The 19,224-nt window shown below is 50.1% G+C and overlaps 2 protein-coding genes across 2 annotated transcripts in view; one reads left to right on the forward strand and one right to left on the reverse strand.

Moving 5' to 3' along the window:
* The window catches only part of LOC108102297 (dynein axonemal heavy chain 10), a 33,192-nt gene extending 15,219 nt beyond the window's left edge, over positions 1-17,973 (forward strand). The window contains 24 exon segments of the mRNA XM_017207059.2: positions 344-464; positions 817-1,561; positions 1,618-2,145; positions 2,625-2,783; positions 3,171-3,281; positions 4,021-4,851; positions 4,988-5,080; positions 5,157-5,317; positions 5,413-5,737; positions 7,114-7,302; positions 7,365-8,158; positions 8,232-8,596; positions 8,654-10,959; positions 11,727-11,798; positions 12,534-12,999; positions 13,176-13,318; positions 13,575-13,902; positions 13,971-14,102; positions 15,696-15,907; positions 16,274-16,414; positions 16,557-16,661; positions 16,914-17,015; positions 17,191-17,337; positions 17,701-17,973. Coding sequence (XP_017062548.2) covers positions 344-464; positions 817-1,561; positions 1,618-2,145; positions 2,625-2,783; positions 3,171-3,281; positions 4,021-4,851; positions 4,988-5,080; positions 5,157-5,317; positions 5,413-5,737; positions 7,114-7,302; positions 7,365-8,158; positions 8,232-8,596; positions 8,654-10,959; positions 11,727-11,798; positions 12,534-12,999; positions 13,176-13,318; positions 13,575-13,902; positions 13,971-14,102; positions 15,696-15,907; positions 16,274-16,414; positions 16,557-16,661; positions 16,914-17,015; positions 17,191-17,337; positions 17,701-17,850 — 8,726 coding nt within the window. The 3' untranslated portion in view covers positions 17,851-17,973.
* Positions 17,974-18,083: 110 nt separating this feature from the next.
* Positions 18,084-19,192, reverse strand: LOC108102295. The gene is made up of 3 exons (XM_017207058.1): positions 18,946-19,192; positions 18,648-18,872; positions 18,084-18,594 (listed from the first exon to the last, which is right to left on the reverse strand). Exons 1-3 carry the CDS (start codon positions 19,015-19,017, stop codon positions 18,262-18,264), a joined length of 630 nt encoding a protein of 209 aa, XP_017062547.1. The 5' UTR covers positions 19,018-19,192; the 3' UTR covers positions 18,084-18,261.
* Between the last annotated feature and the right edge of the window lie 32 nt (positions 19,193-19,224).

The following is a 19,224-nucleotide window of genomic DNA, read 5'->3' on the forward strand; positions in this document are numbered from 1 at the left end:
GAACTCGATTCGATTCGGAAGCGGCGCACCGGATTCGGGGTTCTGGGTTCTCGATGCTGGACAATCCAGCATGCTCGGCAGTCAGAGGCCTCCACGCACTGATTGCCAATTTTAAAATTGAACTTTTTTTATGGCCATATTGTCTGCTGACTGCCGGCGCTGGCTGACCAATTTCTTTTAATTAATTTGAAGCCAGTCGCAGTTGGAGATGATTGCGTCTTCTGCTCTTATTGCCATTGTTGTTTTATTGTTGTTGCATAACACTTATTGATATTGGCAACTGGGGTTTATTTATGCGGTTATTGTCTTTTCTCTCTCTCTTCTTATTTTTACCGGAAATCAGCTCGAGCAGCGGGACGCGTGGAGTTCTGGATGAACGATGTGCTGGACGAAATGCGGCGCTCCAATCGCTTCATAAACAAGACGGCCATCTACGATTTTGGCACGGATCTGCAAATTTCAAGGTAAGTGACACCGTCAGCTGGGCATAAAACATATTTTATGCCTTCCCTTCCGCTTCCCTCCGTTTCCCTCCGTTTCGTTCTGTTCGCATCCTTCTGGGGGTCCGTTTCGCATCCTTGGAAACAGCGAGTGACACTTCGGCAGCCAATTCCTTTTATGGCCGGCGATTTACATTGCGGCTGGGGAACTCTCGACCCCGACCTCCACTTCCTCCCATTCCAGCGCGCACTGTATAATTTTGTCATTTCGCGCGATTTATTATTTTGTTTAAGCCGTGGGGCGCATGGCCGGGCATATTTATGGCCAATTGTATTAAATTGACAGTCATTGGGCACTTTCGATTTCGACTTTCAGGCCCGACTGGCTAATGAACTACCAGGGAATGATTGGACTGGCGGCGAGTCAGGTCTGGTGGACCGCCGAGGTGGAGGAGGCCTTCGACCAGGCCCAAAACCACGGCAACATGAGGGCCATGAAGGACTTCCTGGGCAAGAACAACTACCAGATCGAGGAGCTGGTCTTAAAAGTGCGTTCCAATCTTTCGCGCAACGATCGATTGAAATTCAAGGCCCAGTGCACGGTGGATGTCCACGCGAGGGACATCATCGACAACTTTGTGCGGGACAATGTCCTGGACGCCAGCGAGTTCAGTTGGGAGAGCCAGCTGCGCTTCTACTGGATCAAGTTCTACGACAATCTGCATGTGCTCCAGTGCTCTGGCAGCTTTGACTTCGGCTACGAGTACATGGGTCTCAACGGCCGCCTGGTCATCACCCCGCTCACGGATCGCATCTACCTGACCATCACCCAGGCGCTGCTCATGAATCTGGGCGGAGCTCCGGCAGGACCAGCCGGAACGGGCAAAACGGAGACCGTCAAGGATCTGGCCAAGGCCATGGGGCTGCTCTGCGTGGTGACCAACTGCGGCGAGGGCATGGACTACCGGGCAGTGGGCACCATTCTCTCCGGCTTGGTCCAGTGCGGCGCCTGGGGATGCTTTGATGAGTTCAACAGAATAGACATCTCCGTGCTCAGTGTGATTTCCACCCAGCTGCAGACCATCAGGAATGGCTTGATTAGGAAACTGGAACGGTTTGTGGTAAGTACAAATGAGATTATTTCTCATCAGCTCTAGTTAATAACTTTATTTTGTAGTTTGAAGGCGTTGAGATCAAGCTGGATCCCAAGTGCGGCGTGTTTGTGACCATGAATCCTGGCTACGCTGGTCGCACGGAGTTACCCGAGTCCGTGAAGGCTCTCTTCCGTCCAGTGACCTGTATCAAACCAGATCTCGAGTTGATCTGCTTAATCTCCCTCTTCTCCGATGGCTTCCTAACCGCCAAAGTGCTGGCCAAGAAGATGACCGTTCTCTACTCCCTGGCACAAGCTCAACTATCCAAGCAGTGCCACTACGATTGGGGTCTGCGATCCCTGAACTCTGTATTGAGAATGGCCGGTGTGATGAAGCGCCAGTCGGAGGATCTTCCTGAGGCGGTGGTGCTGATGCGAGTGCTGCGCGACATGAACTTCCCCAAGTTCGTGTTCGAGGATGTGCCGCTCTTCCTGGGGCTCATCAAGGATTTGTTTCCGGGCATCGACTGTCCCCGCATCGGCTATCCGGACTTCAATGCGGCCGTGCGTCATGTGCTGGTCAACGACGGCTACATTCTGCTTCCCGATCAGGTGCGTCCCTCCGCCGGTTTGTGTCCCGTCACTTCCCTGTTGACAGGCGGCCATCACGTTGACACTTTGTAAATTGCGCCATGTCGCATAATCGCAAATGAAGGAAATGTTACAAAGCACTTTGCCCCGATGCCTCCTGGTGCCCTACGTTCTACGTCCAATTTCAACTTTGCCTCTCCGACGCCAACTGCTGACAATTTTCACTAATACAATTTTCCATTTCTTGCTCTCTCTCCTTTTCCATCTCCATCCACGCTGTACCCTCAAACTCCGGGCGAAATCCTTGCCACTTTCATCAAACAAAATGTTGCGCAAATGTCCGGCCACCTCGCCTGCCGGAAACGGACAACTGGACATGCTGGACATGCGATGTCAACCTGCCGGCCTGGCCAACACCATTTATGACAACTAAATCCCAACGACGGCAACGCCTTCTCCTTCATCGTCGTCGTCGTCGTCGCCGTGGTGGTACTTTACAGGAGGACAAAGTGGTGCAGATGTACGAGACCATGATGACCCGGCACTCGACCATGTTGGTGGGTCCAACAGGTGGCGGGAAAACGGTGGTCATAAATGCCCTGGTCAAGGCGCAGACCCACATGGGCCTGCCCACCAAGTGCCTTGTGCTTAACCCCAAGGTAAGTGGATTCGGCTCCGTTCCCTAAATTCAGGCAGCGCCCAAATTGCCTCCCCCTGCGAGCACTTTCCGAGTTGCGCCCGCCCTTTTATGAGCGTTGGTGCATGTCCTTTGGCCTCGTCCTGTCTTCAAATTGCAGCTCTCTGTCCTCCGCATTTTGCTTTGGCAAATCTGAGTTTTTAAGTGCTTGTGAAATCGTTCAATTGCATGCCATTGTAATTAGTTGATGCAATATGGAGGAGCATTGGATACTGCGATTGGGAAGCAATCAAACCTTGCCTTCCTCCCCCTGCTCGACTTTCATTATACGTATTGTGCCTGCATTAAAGTTTAACCAAGTGTAATTTGGCCATATGAGAGTTTGTTTACCATCTCGTTCGTTTCGCAGGCCTGCTCTGTGATTGAATTATACGGCTTTCTGGATATGGAAACGAGGGACTGGATTGATGGATTGTTTTCAAATATATTCCGTGAAATGAATAAGCCCATCGAGCGTGAGGTATGTGGAGGGGGCTGTATTTGGGTGGGATTAGGGGTGCCTCTGTGGCAAACACCTGGGCAAGTGACTGCGCCAACCACACGGGAATTAAAGTGCAGCATCAGCGAATCCCACACCCGTAATTTGGGTTCGGGATCGAATGGAGCTGCTTGTGGCTGCGCCGCATCATTCATGCGGAAATCGCATTCATACAGTAATAAGCCGGGATTGCATAACCACTGAAATAGGGCATATGGGTTTGGTAAAGAGCACAAGGTAATAGATAAAAGAACTTTAGCAATTTTGAAATTTATTCAAAATAAAAGTGGCCATAATTATTGCTTTTTTGATTTTTAGAGGGAAAAGATTGAATATTTTTAAGACATAAATAAAATATTAATTAGAATTATAGCCATTACCCTTATAACTTTTAACAATAATTTTCACTGATTTTGAAAAGTATATTTCAATGTTTATGGATGTATTTCTAAAAGTGCAATTCAAGTGAATTTAAAAAGCTTTGACTTAAACTAATGTTGCAGGGTAACTTTCAAATAAATTTCCTGGCCGTTTTCGCCATTTTTTATTGAGCGCGTCCCAACTGATTTTTTCACCCAAGCCCATTCATTCGGCTCTGCGGAGTAGTCCTTCGTGGGCGGCGGGCTTACTGGGGTGAGCTTACCGGGCAGAAAGGAACTCCGGTGACAGGCGTTGTGTAACGCACTTAGGCTAATGCATCCCGATGCCATCTCGCCGACAGGAGCGCCGCTACGCCTGCTTCGATGGAGATGTGGACGCCCTGTGGATCGAGAACATGAACTCGGTGATGGATGACAACAAGCTGCTGACGCTGGCGAACGGCGAGCGCATTCGCCTGGAGAACTACTGCGCCCTGCTCTTCGAGGTGGGAAACCTGAACTACGCCTCCCCCGCCACGGTTTCCCGGGCAGGAATGGTTTACGTGGACCCGAAGAACCTGCGGTACAGTCCCTACTGGCAGCGGTGGGTCCTCACCCGGCCGGAGCCCCAGCGGGAGCTGCTGAACGACTTCTTCGAGAAGATCATCACGCAGGCAATAGCTTTCATTTTAGAGGGTCTGGATGGCACCACGCAGGGGAATCCCTTGAAACTGGTTATTATGCAGACGGATCTTAACATGACCACGCAGTTCTGCAACCTGTACGACGCCCTGCTGCCCAACTACGTGATGGACAGCAAGAACTACGACGAGCCAGTGCTGCAGACGTACAACACGGACACTCTGGAGTGCTGCTTCCTGCAGGCCGTCTACGGATCCCTGGGCGCCTGCCTGCTGGAGAAGCACCAGATCGTGTTCGACGAGTACATGAAACGCATATCCGGCTTCCCACTGGTGCAGGACACCCCGGAGAGTCCCGCATCCGGAGGGCAGTTCCCGCAGAGCAAGCCCACGCTGTACGACTACTTCTGGGACATCAAGGACAACGTGTGGAAGGCCTGGGAGTGGGTGGTGCAGCCGTACACGCACGACCCGCAGGTGAAGTTCAGCGAGATCCTGGTGCCCACGGTGGACAACACGCGGACAAACCGAACACTGAGTCTGATGAGCGAGGTGAGTGGTGCACGGCATGCAATGGATGCACGGGAAAGTCATTACTCCCGGCTTCCTTATTAATGTTTGCCCCTATTTCGACTGCGGTTGCGGTTTCGTTCACCCAATAACCAAAACTCCTCCTTCCCGTTTGCAGATCAAACGACCCGTTCTGCTGGTGGGCGAGGCGGGAACATCAAAGACGGCCACCATCATGCAATATTTGCGCAATCTCAATCCGAGTGTCAACGTAATTGAAAAATCTCTCTGACAAACGTCGCGTTCCCGGCTAACATGGCGCCCCCAACCTTTCGCATCCCTTTCAGGTCATACTCAATATTAATTTTTCATCGAGGACCTCCTCGCTGGATGTGCAGCACACTCTGGAGGCGGCCGTCGAGAAGCGCACCAAGGATACGTACGGGCCACCGATGGGCAAGAGAATTGCCTGCTTTATTGATGACATGAACATGCCGCAGGTGGATGAGTGAGTTCCGCGTCGTTACATCAGGAAGACACAGAGTGACGAGCTCCGGTCTGATTATTTTTTCCCTGCCCCTTTCCCCCTTGCCCCCTCCACAGGTACGGCACCCAGCAGCCAATCGCCCTGCTGAAGCTATTCTTCGAGCGCGGCGGAATGTACGACCGCGACAAGGATCTCAACTGGAAGAAGTTCAAGGACCTCACCTTCTACGCAGCCATGGGAACGGCGGGCGGCGGTCGAAACGAGGTGGATCCCCGGTTCATCAGCATGTTCTCAACGTACAACATCATATTCCCCAACGACGAGTCCCTCATCCAGATCTACTCGTCCATCTTCAAAGGCCACATGACCTTCGTCAAGTTCCAGGACAAGTATATGATGATAGCCGACATGATTGTACACATGACACTAAAGCTGTTCAAGGTAAGAAGTTTCTTTATTACGGGATTCAACCAAGTTATTTATAAATAGGAAATATCATTTATATCAGTACGAATCGTTCAATCATAGCATATATGTATTTCTCTAACCTCTAACCTCATGAAAACCAATTAGGGATTACATTTTCCTGACATATTGCTCAAAGATATTTCTGTGACCCCCGTTTAGGTGTGTTCCGTTGAATAAATTTACCAGCTTTAGCCAGAATTTATTTCAATATCAAAGAACACCTTGACTGCATTCAGTGCAAATTCAGTAGAAGAAATCAATTCCTGAATAATGCTTTAAGGCCTCTCACAAATTTTATGAAATTCGATTTACATATGCAAATAACGACAATTTTTCATAATCTGCTTTGCCGTGCCGCCCACCATTTTGCCGGCTCCGTTCCTCGTACAATGGAAATGGAAATTATTCAATGGTCTGTAATGCACTGCGACGTCGGGCTTCGTCCTCTCCATCGTCCTTGTTCTCAATCTCGTAGCTGCTCCATTGGTTTTTCGAGTGCAACTCAGTGCCGTAGAGCCGTAGTCGTCGCAGACCCGCCCCGTACTTCTGCACCACTCCACTCCACTCCACAGGAACCACTCCACTTTGCCCTCACAATGGTCACCCGCCTCGACGGCTGCCTAGTTGACTGTATCTGGGCCTCCTCTGCCCCTCTCCTCCGCAGCCCGCTCCCCATCCTAAATGTATCTGTATCTGCGACCCGTTCGGTCTCTATCTCTGCCGGAATATCTTGGCCGGAGCGAAATTTGATTATGTTCGAGTATTGAACTGCAAGGAGATGGCTCTTTTCGCAGCTGTGGGCGTGGCTCCGAACTGAGGCCGTAGTTTATGGTACTTTTAACAATTGTTGACACTAAAATATTATCGCATTTCATTGCGTGCAGATAAAAATGCATTTGTCGCCGCAATTGCCACAAGACGAAGGGCTTGCCTCCCCCACTCCGCCTCCATCGAAAACCGAAAAATGTTTGGGGTGAAAATGATTTACTCACACCTGCTGGCCCCTCGTCCTCGAGCTCCCAGTTCCCAGTTCGTATGTCTTCTTTACACACTCGGGCAGGATATTAATGCCCCACGAAATGGAGTGAAATGAGTTATTTGAATAGAATTGCCGTTACTCAGATGCGCGCTCCCTGCTGCGGCGACTGCAACTCGATAATGGCTGTAAATTCAGCAACTTGGCAATGTCCCCAGGGGGCGGGGGAGGAAGAGGAGGTCCTGGCTGCGTCCCTTGCGAACGCATATTGCTAGTCGAGATAAAATTGATTTGTGTGGCGGGGTCTTGGGTGCTGGCTACATGGGTTATTGTCTGTGCTGCCTGCTAATGCTAATTGCTTCCTGTCCCCCAGATTGTGATTGTGGATCTGCCGCCGACGCCCTCCAAGTTCCACTACATCTTCAATCTGAAGGATCTGTCGCGCATTTTCGCCGGAATGCTGTTGATCGAGCCCACCTGCTTCAAGAATCTGCGGGACTTGATCAGAGTGTGGCGCAACGAGTACACCAGGATCATCTGCGATCGCCTGATAGCGGATTCTGTATGTTAAATCTACTTGGAACTGTTTTATTCTTCTAAATGTTCAAATTTAAATTATCATAGGACATTGCTAATGTGCGTAAAACTCTGGCTGCTGAAGTGGCCGATCGTTTTCCTCCGTCCTTTGAGGAGGAGCACGGATTCATTGATGCAGCGGAGGCGGAAGCAGAGGCTCAAGCTCGACTGCTCTACGAACCGTCTAAAACAGACATGGACATGGGAGAAGAGGAAGGTGAAGAGGAAGAGGAGGGCGAGGAGGCACCTGCGGTGATACTAAATCTTAAGGACTACGTCCTGCGGGATCCGCTGCTCTTTGGTGACTTCCGCAACTTCACCAACGAATCGGAGGCCCGTTTGTACGAGGATTTGCTGGACTACCCCTCTGTTTTCTCCCTGTTCACCGAGATCCTGGAGGAGTACTGCGAACGCAAGCAGAAGATGACGCTGGTTCTCTTCGAGGACTGCCTGGAGCATCTGACCCGAGTCCACCGAACACTGCGCATGAATCGCGGCCATGTGCTGCTCATTGGAGTTGGTGGCAGTGGAAAGAAGTGCATCACCCGACTGGCATCCTTCGCAGCCGAGTGTGAAGTGTTCGAGATCACCATTTCACGAGGTTACAATGAGGCCGCCTTCCGCGAGGACCTCAAGGTCCTGTACACCATAGCGGGCGTGAAGCGGAAGAAAGTTGTCTTCCTGTTTACGGGAGCTCAGGTGGCCGAGGAGGGTTTCTTGGAGCTGATCAACAATATTCTCACAGTGGGTCAGGTTCCTGCTTTGTTCCCAGATGAAGACAAAGACGGCATTGTCAATCAAGTGCGCAAGTTTGCCGAGGAGGAGGGTATTTCGGCTTCCAAGTAAGTGGGGATTATAACCAGATGGATAATTCACATAACTCTTTTATTCTTTTTACTTTTTTTTTCTCGCCAGAGACGCTGTTTGGGCCTACTTCCTGCGCACCTGTGCGGAAAACCTTCACGTGGTCCTCTGCATGTCTCCGGCTGGCGATGCGCTGCGCAATCGGTGCCGCAATTTCCCGGGACTCATCGGCAGTACCTACATCGACTGGGTGTTCCCGTGGCCCCGACAGGCATTGTACGCGGTGGCCAAGCTCTTCCTGACCGAGCATCGCCTTATTCCGGCCGACCATCGGGATGCCATCGTCGAGCACGTGGTCCATGTGCACACCACCATCCAGCAGTACTCGAAGGACTATCTGGCCAAACTGAGGCGCAACAACTTTGTGACGCCGAAACACTATTTGGACTATATAAATACCTACAGGGGATTGTTGGGTAATAAGGAAAGAAGCAGTTCCATTAAATATAAAAGCTAACTCTTTACCTTCGCAGAGGAAAAGGCCAAATTCATCACCCAACAACGATCGCGTCTTGGAGAGGGAATCAAGAAAATCGAGGAGGCGTCGGTGCAAATCGACGAGCTCCGCATTATTGTCACGGAGCAAAAGAAGAACGTAGCTGTTGCCTCGGAGGAATGCGAGGCCATGCTGGTGACCATCGAGTCGTCCACCCAGAAGGCCAATGTAAAGAAGGCTGAGGCATCAGAGAAATCCGTTGAAGTGGAAATCAAGGGCAAGCAGATTGCCATCGAAAAGGACGAGGCCGAGGAGATCCTGGCCGAGGCGATGCCGGCCCTCGAGGAGGCCAGATTGGCTCTGTCCCAATTGGAAAAGGCCCAGATCACGGAGATCCGATCCTTTGCCACTCCACCAGCTGCAGTGCAGGTGGTCTGCGAATGTGTGGCCATTCTGAAAGGATATAAGGAGATCAATTGGAAGAGTGCCAAGGGAATGATGAGCGACGTGAACTTCCTGAAGAGCTTGATGGAAATGGATTGCGAGGCGTTGACCCAGAAGCAGATAACCCAGTGCAGGCAGCACATGAAGAGCGGAAACCTGGAGGACATGGCCAAGATCTCCATCGCCGGAGCAGGACTTCTTAGATTCGTAAGGGCTGTTTTGGGCTTCTTCGACGTGTACAAGGAGGTGAAGCCGAAGAAGGAGCGGCTGGACTTCCTCGTAGAAGAGCAAGACGTGCAGATCAAACTGCTCAACCACTTGAACTCTGAGATCCAAAAGCTGGAGGAGAAGCTGAACCAGTTGAACGAAAACTATGCAACCTCCATGAAACAGATGAAAGCCCTTACTGAAATGATGCAGCAGGCTGAGCGGCGGCTGATCGCCTCCGATAAACTGATCAGCGGCTTGAGCTCCGAATTGATCCGCTGGAGCAAGGAGATGGCCAGCCTGGGCCAGCAGCTGATCGACAGCGTGGGAGTTTGCCTCATCAGTGCCTCGTTTTTGGCCTACACAGGCGCCTTTACCTGGGAATTCCGCAAGGCGATGGTCTTCGATGACTGGCTGGAGGACATCGTTTCCCTGGGAATTCCCATTCAGCTGCCCTTCAGGATCGATGGCTACCTCACCACCGATGTGGAGATCTCGCAGTGGACCAACGAGGGTCTGCCGCCCGACGAGCTGTCCATTCAGAACGGCATCCTCACCATGAGAGCATCTCGCTTCCCCCTTTGCATTGATCCCCAGCTGCAGGCGCTTCAGTGGATTCGCAAGAGGGAGTTCCGCCACAACCTCAAAGTGCTCTCCTTCAGCGATTCGGACTTTCTCAAGCAGCTGGAAATGGCCATCATGTATGGAACACCCGTGCTGTTCGAGGATGTGGACGATTACATAGACCCGGTGATAGATGACATCCTGCAGAAGAACATTCGCATTCAGGGCGGTCGCAAGTTCGTCATGCTGGGAGACAAAGAGGTGGACTGGGATCCTGGTTTCAGGGTCTACCTCACCACCAAGTTCTCCAATCCCAAGTTCGATCCTGCCGTGTACGCCAAGGCATTGGTTATCAACTATACGGTGACCCAAACTGGGTTGGAGGATCAGCTGCTGAGCGTGGTGGTGGGCACCGAGCGGCCGGATCTGGAGGCTCAGCGAGAGTCCCTGATTGAGCAGACCAGTGAAAACAAGCAGCTCCTGCAGCAGTTGGAGGACTCGCTGCTCCGTGAGCTGTCCACCTCGACGGGCAACATGCTGGACAACGTGGAGCTGATAGAAACTCTGGAAAATACGAAAACCAAAGCGGGCGTCGTCATGGAGCAACTGAAACTGGCAGCGGATACGGCGGCTGACATTGAGGTCCTGCGAAACGGTTACCGACCGGCTGCCAAACGAGGAGCAGTGCTCTTCTTCGCCCTTTCGGATATGGCCACTGTTAATAGCATGTACCAGTATGCCCTGGCCGCCTATCTGGATGTCTTCGTCTACTCCCTCCGCAAAGCTGTGCCGGATGCGAGTCTGAACAAGCGACTGAACAACATCATCAAAACGCTGACGGAGAACGTCTACTGCTACGGATGCACGGGCATCTTTGAGCGGCACAAGCTGCTCTTCTCCTTCCAGATTGCCACGAAGCTGGCCCAGAGGGACGGCATCCTGCTGCAGTCGGAGCTGGACTTCTTCATCAAGGGCAGCATCGCGCTGACCAAGAGCGAGCGGTCCAATCCCTGCAAGTGGCTGGGCGAGAAGAGCTGGGAGGATGTGCTCAAGTTGAGCTTCGACTTCCCGGAAACCTTCGGCACCTTGCCAGACCACTTTGGTCGATTCAACGCCGAGTGGAAGGAGGTAAGTTCGTAATGGCTTGGCTCGGGGAAACTATTGATTGTACTTTGGGATTTGTAAGAGCTCCAAGCGATGTTCAATTGGTGGTCTGAAATGGTTTCAAATTATTGCCATTTAAAGCATTTGATGAAACAGTTACGTATTTTATTACATTTTATTCTTACTGATAGAAACAGCCAAGATGGATTTCCGGTTCGATTTCTACCTTTAAAAGCGCATTTTAAATGTTATTTCAACTGTCCAAACACCCCAGTCGCTGAACCCCAATGGAGGGTTCAACCGTACGCTGCTAAATGTTCATGCTTTCCATATTTTTCGTATTTTCCTTTCCGATTTTCCCGCTGCTCGCTTGGGTGCATCATCTTCAACGTCAACGTCAACTGCGATGCCGTTATCAAATTGCTGCTACTGCTGTTCTGTGGACGGTGCTATAAAATGCACAACAACAATAACAACAAAAACATCAACGATGGACAAACAACAACAAACATGCAACAACCACGAACCAACCAACAACAACCCAACAACTTGGACTTCGGATGGTCGGTCGATGGGAACGAAACGGCTTCTGATTCTGATTCTGACTGGCATGTGGCATTCACTGACTTCCGTTCCGTTGCCGACGCTCATTTTGCCTGCACTTATCGCCATCGCCATCGTCATCGTCATCCGAATGCCCATGAACTGGCTGCTCTGGGTGTTCTGGCTTTCTGTGTCCTGCTCCTGTGTCCCGTGTCCTGCCGCCTGCCTTCTGCCGTCTCATCGCCCAGTGGTTCGACTTGGAGAATCCCGAGGAGGTGGCATGTCCGGGCGACTACAACATCAATTGCAATGCATTCCAGGCAAGTGTACTCACCCACTCGCTTTGCATGCTTTCAGCTTCGAGTGGTCCTGGCCAGGAGCTGCTCCTCCAGCTCGAGCTTCAGCTGCTCCTTCCCCTCCTCCTCCTTTTCCTCCTCAGATTCCTCCTCCTGCTGAACTTGCAGTTGCCGTCGCTGTTGCCCGTTTGCCATTGAGCGTTATTGGATTTCGTACTTTATGTCCGCTTCTAGTGGATTATTATGTACAAGCGAAGCGGCGCTCACCCACCGAAACCACCGGCCCAACCCCCAACGAACCCAACCCAAAAGAACGCCACCTCGGGGGGCGTTTAGTTTTACTCGACTTTTGCTACGTCCTGCAACTTTGGCGCACATTTTCCTCTCAAGTTATTAGCAGCCTGTTTTTGTCAGCCAGCATGCTGGCAGTATCTCTATATATGGACGCCTCTCTGTGTGTGTGCATTACCATATTTTATCAATTTTCCAAACCATTAGATGAGCGGCAATTTGCGCCCGCAGTCGCACTTGAAACCAGCGCCAAGCGAAGCGAGCCCAATTTGCACTTGAGTTCGGCTATAGAAGCCGCAGAAACGTTGGCAACACCCGAGGGCAACAGCGACAGCAACAGCAATATCAGGAGCAATAGCAACAATGGAGCAGCTACTGGCCAACTATGGAGGACCGATGACGAGCTGTCAGCGGTTCATTGTCATCTGAGGGTATTAAAATGTCTAAGGCGATGGGCTTCTCCCACAGAAATTAATGTTCCTGCGCTGCTTCCGCGTGGATCGCATCTTCCGGTGCATAAATCAATACATCGTCGAGACGATGGATGAGTTCTATATTATGCCTCCGGTGGTGAGCTTCGCGGCCATCTACGAGCAGACCTCCAGCACGATTCCCGTGTGCTTTGTACTGAGTGCCGGTTCGGATCCCACCAACGATCTGATAAAGCTGGCGGACACTATCGTGGGCATGTCCAACTTCAGCCACATCTCACTGGGACAGGGACAGGAGAAGGCTGCTCTGCGACTGCTGGACACAGCCATCAAGCAGGGAATGTGGCTGATGCTGCAGAATGGACACCTGCTGATCAGGTTCGTCCGGGAGCTGGAGAAGTATCTGGACCGCATCGAGAACCCGCACCCGGACTTCCGACTGTGGATAACCACAGATCCCACGCCCACCTTCCCCATTGGCATTCTGCAGAAGTCGCTCAAGGGTGAGTTAACTGTGATTCCATTTAATAGCAAACATTTAATAAATAATTTACATATACATATATCAATTTAACGAAGGATAATTGCTCTTTTATGTTGCAATATAATTTTTACATTATCGAATTATTCAATTATTGAATAATTAGTAATTATTTAATATACTGACCCTCCTCCACAGTGGTCACGGAGCCACCCAATGGCCTCAAGTTGAATCTGCGCTCCACATACTTCAAAGTGCGGCAGGAGCGCCTCGAGAGCTGCTCCCATCCCGCCTTCAGGCCACTGGTCTACGTGCTGGCCTTCTTCCACGCAGTCGTCCAAGTAAGTGAGCCATCAGAGCGAGCAACCCATAGATATCGCTATTTACTGCCGTGAACCCAGCTGGTCGAGTGTGCGGAGTGGAGTTGTTTATTTATTAATCTCTTAATTTCTAGCAGCTGAAAGCTTTTCAGAGCTAAGTTGCACAATTGATGGAGCAGCGGCAGCGGCAGCAGCAACAGCAGTTGCAGCAAATTGATATTGATCGTCCGCGCGGAGGCACTTCGATTAATTTGTGTAACCATTTTCCAATCCGCAGGAGCGCCGCAAGTACGACAAGCTGGGCTGGAACATAGCGTACGATTTCAACGACACGGATTTCGAGGTGTGCACCGAGATCCTGCGCACCTATCTGACGCGCTGTGGCTCGAAAATACCGTGGAACAGTTTGAAGTACCTAATTGGCGAGGTGATGTATGGCGGAAGGGTCATCGACGACTTCGACCGGCGCATCACCAACTGCTACATGAACGAGTACATGGGCGACTTCCTGTTCGACGAGTTTAAGGTCTTCCACTTCTACGAGGACGAGAACGTGGACTACTGCCTGCCGGAGGAGGAGACCATCCTGAAGGAGGACTACATAGGTGAGCGAAGGGGATTTCGGAGGGTGCACTTCCCCCGGCTATTTACATATGTAATGCATTGATAACAGCGCACATCGACAAACTGCCGCTGGTCAACAAGCCGGATGTATTTGGTTTGCATCCGAACGCGGAAATCGGTTATTACACAATGGCGGCCCGCAACATTTGGAACAGTTTGATTGAGCTGCAGCCGCAGACTGGTGAGCCATCGCATATATAACCAATATCTGCTCTAGATAGCAATCCCCAATCCCCCAAACCCAAACCCCAATCGCCAATCGGCAATCCCCACAAAGCCCACATTTTACCCCGGTTATCACACGCTTAACTTTCCGCTAACCGTAGATAATTCGAATCGGATTCGGAGCGAAAAAAGTAATGATAATAATGTAATATAGATATGCGCGCGGCCAGAACTGGTAAATGGTTCAATTTGCATGCAACGTGTGCCAATTGTCAGCCGTTTATTACATTTTATCTTGTTGATTTTCATTCCGAAGCTCTCGCTCCACTCTGCTATGCTATGCAATGTTGTACTTTTGGCATGTTGAATTTTTAATTTAATTTAATTAATTAGTTGCGGTTTTGCAATTAACTTTATTGCATGCGCCATTATTGCCGGCGCACAACAGCAGTGCACACATTAAAAATTAAAATAGAACCGCACACGTGGCCCACACGACGGATCGGGTCAGATTGGAGGGCACATACGACGACTATACTATACTATATGTACATACACGGGTGTGCACGTCCTCATAACCATTCCCATCGGCACTCACTCACTCACTTTCATCGCACTGCCGCAAATCGCAGCGAATCGAGTTCAAACCTCACCGCGGCGACCGCCATCAGAAGTACCAAAAAATGGCGAGAACGTCACACAAAAGTCGATAATTTTGCGTTACGGGCTTAAACGTGTTAAAACCGCCATCAGAGTGCACTTTCCCTGCCACGCCCCAGCACCCACCCCCCCATAGCCGCCCACTTGGCACGCCCCTCACAATCATGCATATTTATGTGTGTGTGGCCTTGTAAATAATTGTATATACAATTTGGAATACTTTTTTAAATATATTCGCACACATGAAGTTACCAAGTGGACACCACCGACCGAAGTCAATCCTGGTAAAGTATTCAGCGCAAACAGAAAACAGAAAAGCCACCCAACCAGCGCCCATTTAGTGTAAATAAAAATAATAATAAGAACAAATATTTCCACTGATTAAAAATCGAGTTTCGCCATTTTATTTCAATTCATCGAGATACGCACCAAGATACGTGCGAAAAGAAAAAGCGTTCAACTGCAGCAAATTTTTTAAGCTCTACCAATGAATACGATTTTTTCTATCTGCCGGACAAAACTTTTAAATTTAAAACATGTTTTTGTTAAAAATAAATTTGTAGATATTATAAATTAAAGCATATAATAGAGTAGGACCAGGAAAATCTAAAGTTTTCTAATTAAATCAACCGATCAATGCCAACATGCCCGAGTTGCTTCGAGTAGGTCCCTAAAAAATGGCGATAATTTGCATATTCATGAGCTTTAGTATTTGCTAATTGACACTTGAACAAAAAATAAAGCAGGGACCGAAAAAATGTTATTTGGGTGGCAGATAAAGGGAGAAATTAATAAAATCCACATACATAAAAACAGGAGCTTAACGAAAAAGGCAAGGGGAAAACCACAGGCTCTGCATATATTACTGGGCCATTTTCCTTGCCTTTGTCCCGACACCTGCCAGCACCACAATTCCGCACTCACTTACTCCCTTTTCCAACTTATCCAGGTGAGGGAACCGGAGGAATAAGCCGCGATGACTTCATCGACTCGGTGGCAGCAGGCATCCTGAAGAAGCTGCCCCCTGCCTTCGAGACCTGGCGCATCCGCAAACAGATCCAGATGAGCCTGTCGCCCACCGGAGTGGTGCTCCTGCAGGAGCTCGACCGCTTTAATCTGCTGGTCGTGCGGATCAAGAAGACGCTGGAGCTGCTCCGCAAGGTAACTAACTGCTCCGCTTTATCCCGGGATTTTCTCGTATATGGCTGTCAATAGAGGCCGCACATAAATCCTTCAGCCTTGTTTTGCATTTCGCATTTGTTTATGCATTTGCCAACTTGGCCGGCGACCAAGCAAACAATGTCCAAATTTGAATGTGGGTGTTGGGCGTTGGTAGATAGGAGATGGGCGCCGAGGGAGATCCCGCCTTCGAGCTAAGGCTGCATTTTGTTGCCAAAATAAATTTACAAATGCAAATGAACCCGGCTGCTGGGTGGGCTGTCTTTGTCTTGGCCCCGGGATCTGCAGTCACGCCCACACATGTGCCTCTCCATTGTGCCTTTTAATTTAATTGCATGCTCTCCGCAGGCGATTGCCGGCGAAATCGGCATGGACAATGTGCTGGACAACATTGCCAACTCGTTGTTCAATGGCCTCCTGCCAGCCGCGTGGAGCAAGTTGGCGCCGGCGACATGCAAACAGTTGGCCAGCTGGCTGGAGCATTTGCGGGTGAGTCCTTCGAACCGGTCCGCCGTCCTTTCACCGCCGCCTCTCGCAGGCGCAGCTCATTAATCAGCTAAGCGCAAAATCAATCAAGGTGAGTTCGTGTCCACTAATCAGGTCTCCGCCCCCCATTTCCCTATTTCCCCAGCTCCGTGCCGTGCAATACAAATACTGGACGCTTTCCGGAGAGCCCCTGGTCATGTGGTTGTCGGGTCTGCATATTCCGCAGAGTTATCTCACGGCCCTAGTGCAGGTGAGTCGCCATTGTCACACCTTAACTGGTGGGACACTCAAACAAACCTCTACGTATTTTCAAGGAATGTAATTAAATTGCTATTACATTTTCCGTTTTAATAAGTTGTTCTTTAATTTAAAAAAATAATAGTTTTCAGGTATTCTTTATAAATAATAATTTATCTCAACTTTCATTGGAAGGAGGTTTTTCAATCAGCAGAGAGTGCATATTTTCCCTAATTTTCCCGAGTGTAAATTTGCATCCTTTCAGATTGCCTGTCGCCGAAACGCCTGGCCGCTGGATCGCTCCACGCTGTTCACCTACGTAACCAAGTTTGCGGACCCCGACGATGTGGAGGAGCGTCCTGTGACGGTGAGTTGGCCAACAGGGAGACAGACCCACTCCTCCCCCGGAACTCTAAATGCAAAACGATGACCCAACTCCATCCGGTTCCCGGTTCTGAGTTCCGGGTTTCGGGTTTCGGGGGCTGGCACTAATTTCGTAATTAGGAATTCTGTTTGCATTTTAATCGCTCAACTTTTTGCAGGGCTGCCTGGTGCACGGTCTGTACATCGAGGGCGGGCGCTTTGACTTGGCCACTAATCAGCTGGCGCGTTCCCGTCCCAAGGTTCTGGTCGAGGAGCTGGCCATCCTCGCCGTGGAGCCCATTGAGGCGCACCGTCTCAAGCTGCAGGTTCGTATGGGTTCCCAGTTCCCAGTTTCCCGTGGGGATGGGATATTTAGCTGGTCAGGAGGGACAACCAGGATAGCTGGCTACGTCGCCGTCTGCCAGTGACAATTACTAATGTGCAGTTGTATCTACATATGCCGGGGGCGGCGGACGGCGGAAGGGGCGTGGCCACGCTGATATTTGTTTAAATGCATAGCACTAAATTACCAGCAGCTTCCGCAAAGCGTTCAGCCATCTGTTGTGCTAATTGTTTCCGAGTTTAAATACCGGACGGCTTTTGGGAAGTAAAAAGGAAGACAATTTAAATTCGGGAAACCGTGAACTTGGTTTTGCTGACGGGTTCTTACTGTTACTTTTACCCCGCAGAATACTTACCTTGCCCCGGTTTATACAACATCGTTGCGAAGGAACGCCATGGGCGTCGGCCTGGTCTTTGAGGCTAATCTGGCCACTTCCGAGGATCTGAGCCACTGGATTCTGCAGGGCGTCTGTCTTACCCTCAATACAGATACCTAGGACGTTTCATTTATAAGAAGGCTGACTATTTGTTAATATTAGTTGTTCGTAGTCGAAATGTTTGTACCACATTCTAGTACTTCCGTGTAAATAAATACTTAGATCAAAATCTTGAAAATTAAATTGAACAATTCAATATTTTTTTTAGTTACAAATAAATACTAGGCCTCTAACCAACCAATAGTAGACTTTATTTCTTTCCACCCTCTTTCAAAGTTTAAATAAAAGCCGTCTTTATTTTAGTATTGATTAATATTTATCGAATGGATTTTTCTAAGCCAAATAAATCTATGTTTACAGCTCTGTAGTGGCAATGGAGTTTAATATTAGTACGTAGGTTGCTAGTGCCTGTCAATAACGTGATTTGTGCCTGAACCGTCTGCTGATATACCTCCGCTCCTCCGCCCGGCATTACCTGCGCCGCCAGCACCCGAAGCAGCCCTTGAACTTGTCCAGAATGGTCGACTTCATGGAGGGCAGCAGGAGCTCCAGGTTCTGGGTGCCACCGCTGTCGTCCGACTCCAGGTCCGACTCGATGGTCATCTCCTGTATGCTGAAGGTGTCAGTCAGTTCGTGGTTCTGCTGGCGGCGTTTGGACCGCTTCAGTTGGGCGGGAAAGAAGGATATTTCCTCGGCCTCATCGCTGCTCTCAGACTTGTAATCCACGAGGGGTTTGTGTTCGGGCTCGCCCGGAATGGGAAGTCGGTTGATCGGTATCAAAGTGGACGATTGTGTCTTGGTCGACTGTGTACAAAAATAGATTAATAGTCAGATACACCTATTGCAGCTAAGCCCACCTGCTCCTCCTGAAACTGGGTGTAATTCCTCCTGGCACGCTCGACCTTCAGCTCCAGTTTGCGCTGCAGTATGCGGCAGGTGTTGGGTGGCTCATGTCCTCGACCGCCGGTCGCCTCCTCTTCATCGATTTCTATGGTCGTGGGGGCATAAACCTTCCCAGCCCCCCGGAATGCCACCTCAAACTCCAGATCCGAAATGTGTTTGGGTGCTCCGCTGGCCGTTTTCTGCAGTGACGTTGTTCCGTGAAAAATTGCATTGCCTCCTCAGCTGTTGAGGTCGCTGATCGAATTCACTTACCAGCAGGCCAGCTGCCCCGTCCTCGTAAATGTTGGACTGCCTGTCCTCGCTGTCGATGCCGCTGTCCTCCATTTTCAAACCGCACTTTGTTTAACTTTCTTTTAAAAAGTGTAAAAAATTGCACGCGATGACAATACAAACAGCTTTTTTTAATATCTTCCTCTTTGCGACTCCCAAACTCCAATCAACCCCAAAGTTCAGAGCGCAGGCTCCGGAAAACAGCTGCTGCGGAAAAGCTGGGGAAAAATCAATAAACCCCTTTACGAAAAGCGTTGCCAG

Source organism: Drosophila ficusphila, unplaced genomic scaffold (genome assembly GCF_018152265.1).
Source record: "Drosophila ficusphila isolate 14025-0441.05 unplaced genomic scaffold, ASM1815226v1 contig_791, whole genome shotgun sequence".
Taxonomy (NCBI): Eukaryota; Metazoa; Arthropoda; class Insecta; order Diptera; family Drosophilidae; genus Drosophila; species Drosophila ficusphila.

Coding starts and splice junctions, on each gene's coding strand:
- LOC108102295 (XM_017207058.1), bottom strand. CDS start 19,017: ATGGAGGACAGCGGCATCGACAGCGAGGACAGGCAGTCCAACATTTAC. Junction 18,873..18,945: donor ACGGGGCAGCTGGCCTGCTG/GTAAGTGAATTC, acceptor ACGTCACTGCAG/AAAACGGCCAGCGGAGCACC. Junction 18,595..18,647: donor CCCAGTTTCAGGAGGAGCAG/GTGGGCTTAGCT, acceptor TTTTGTACACAG/TCGACCAAGACACAATCGTC.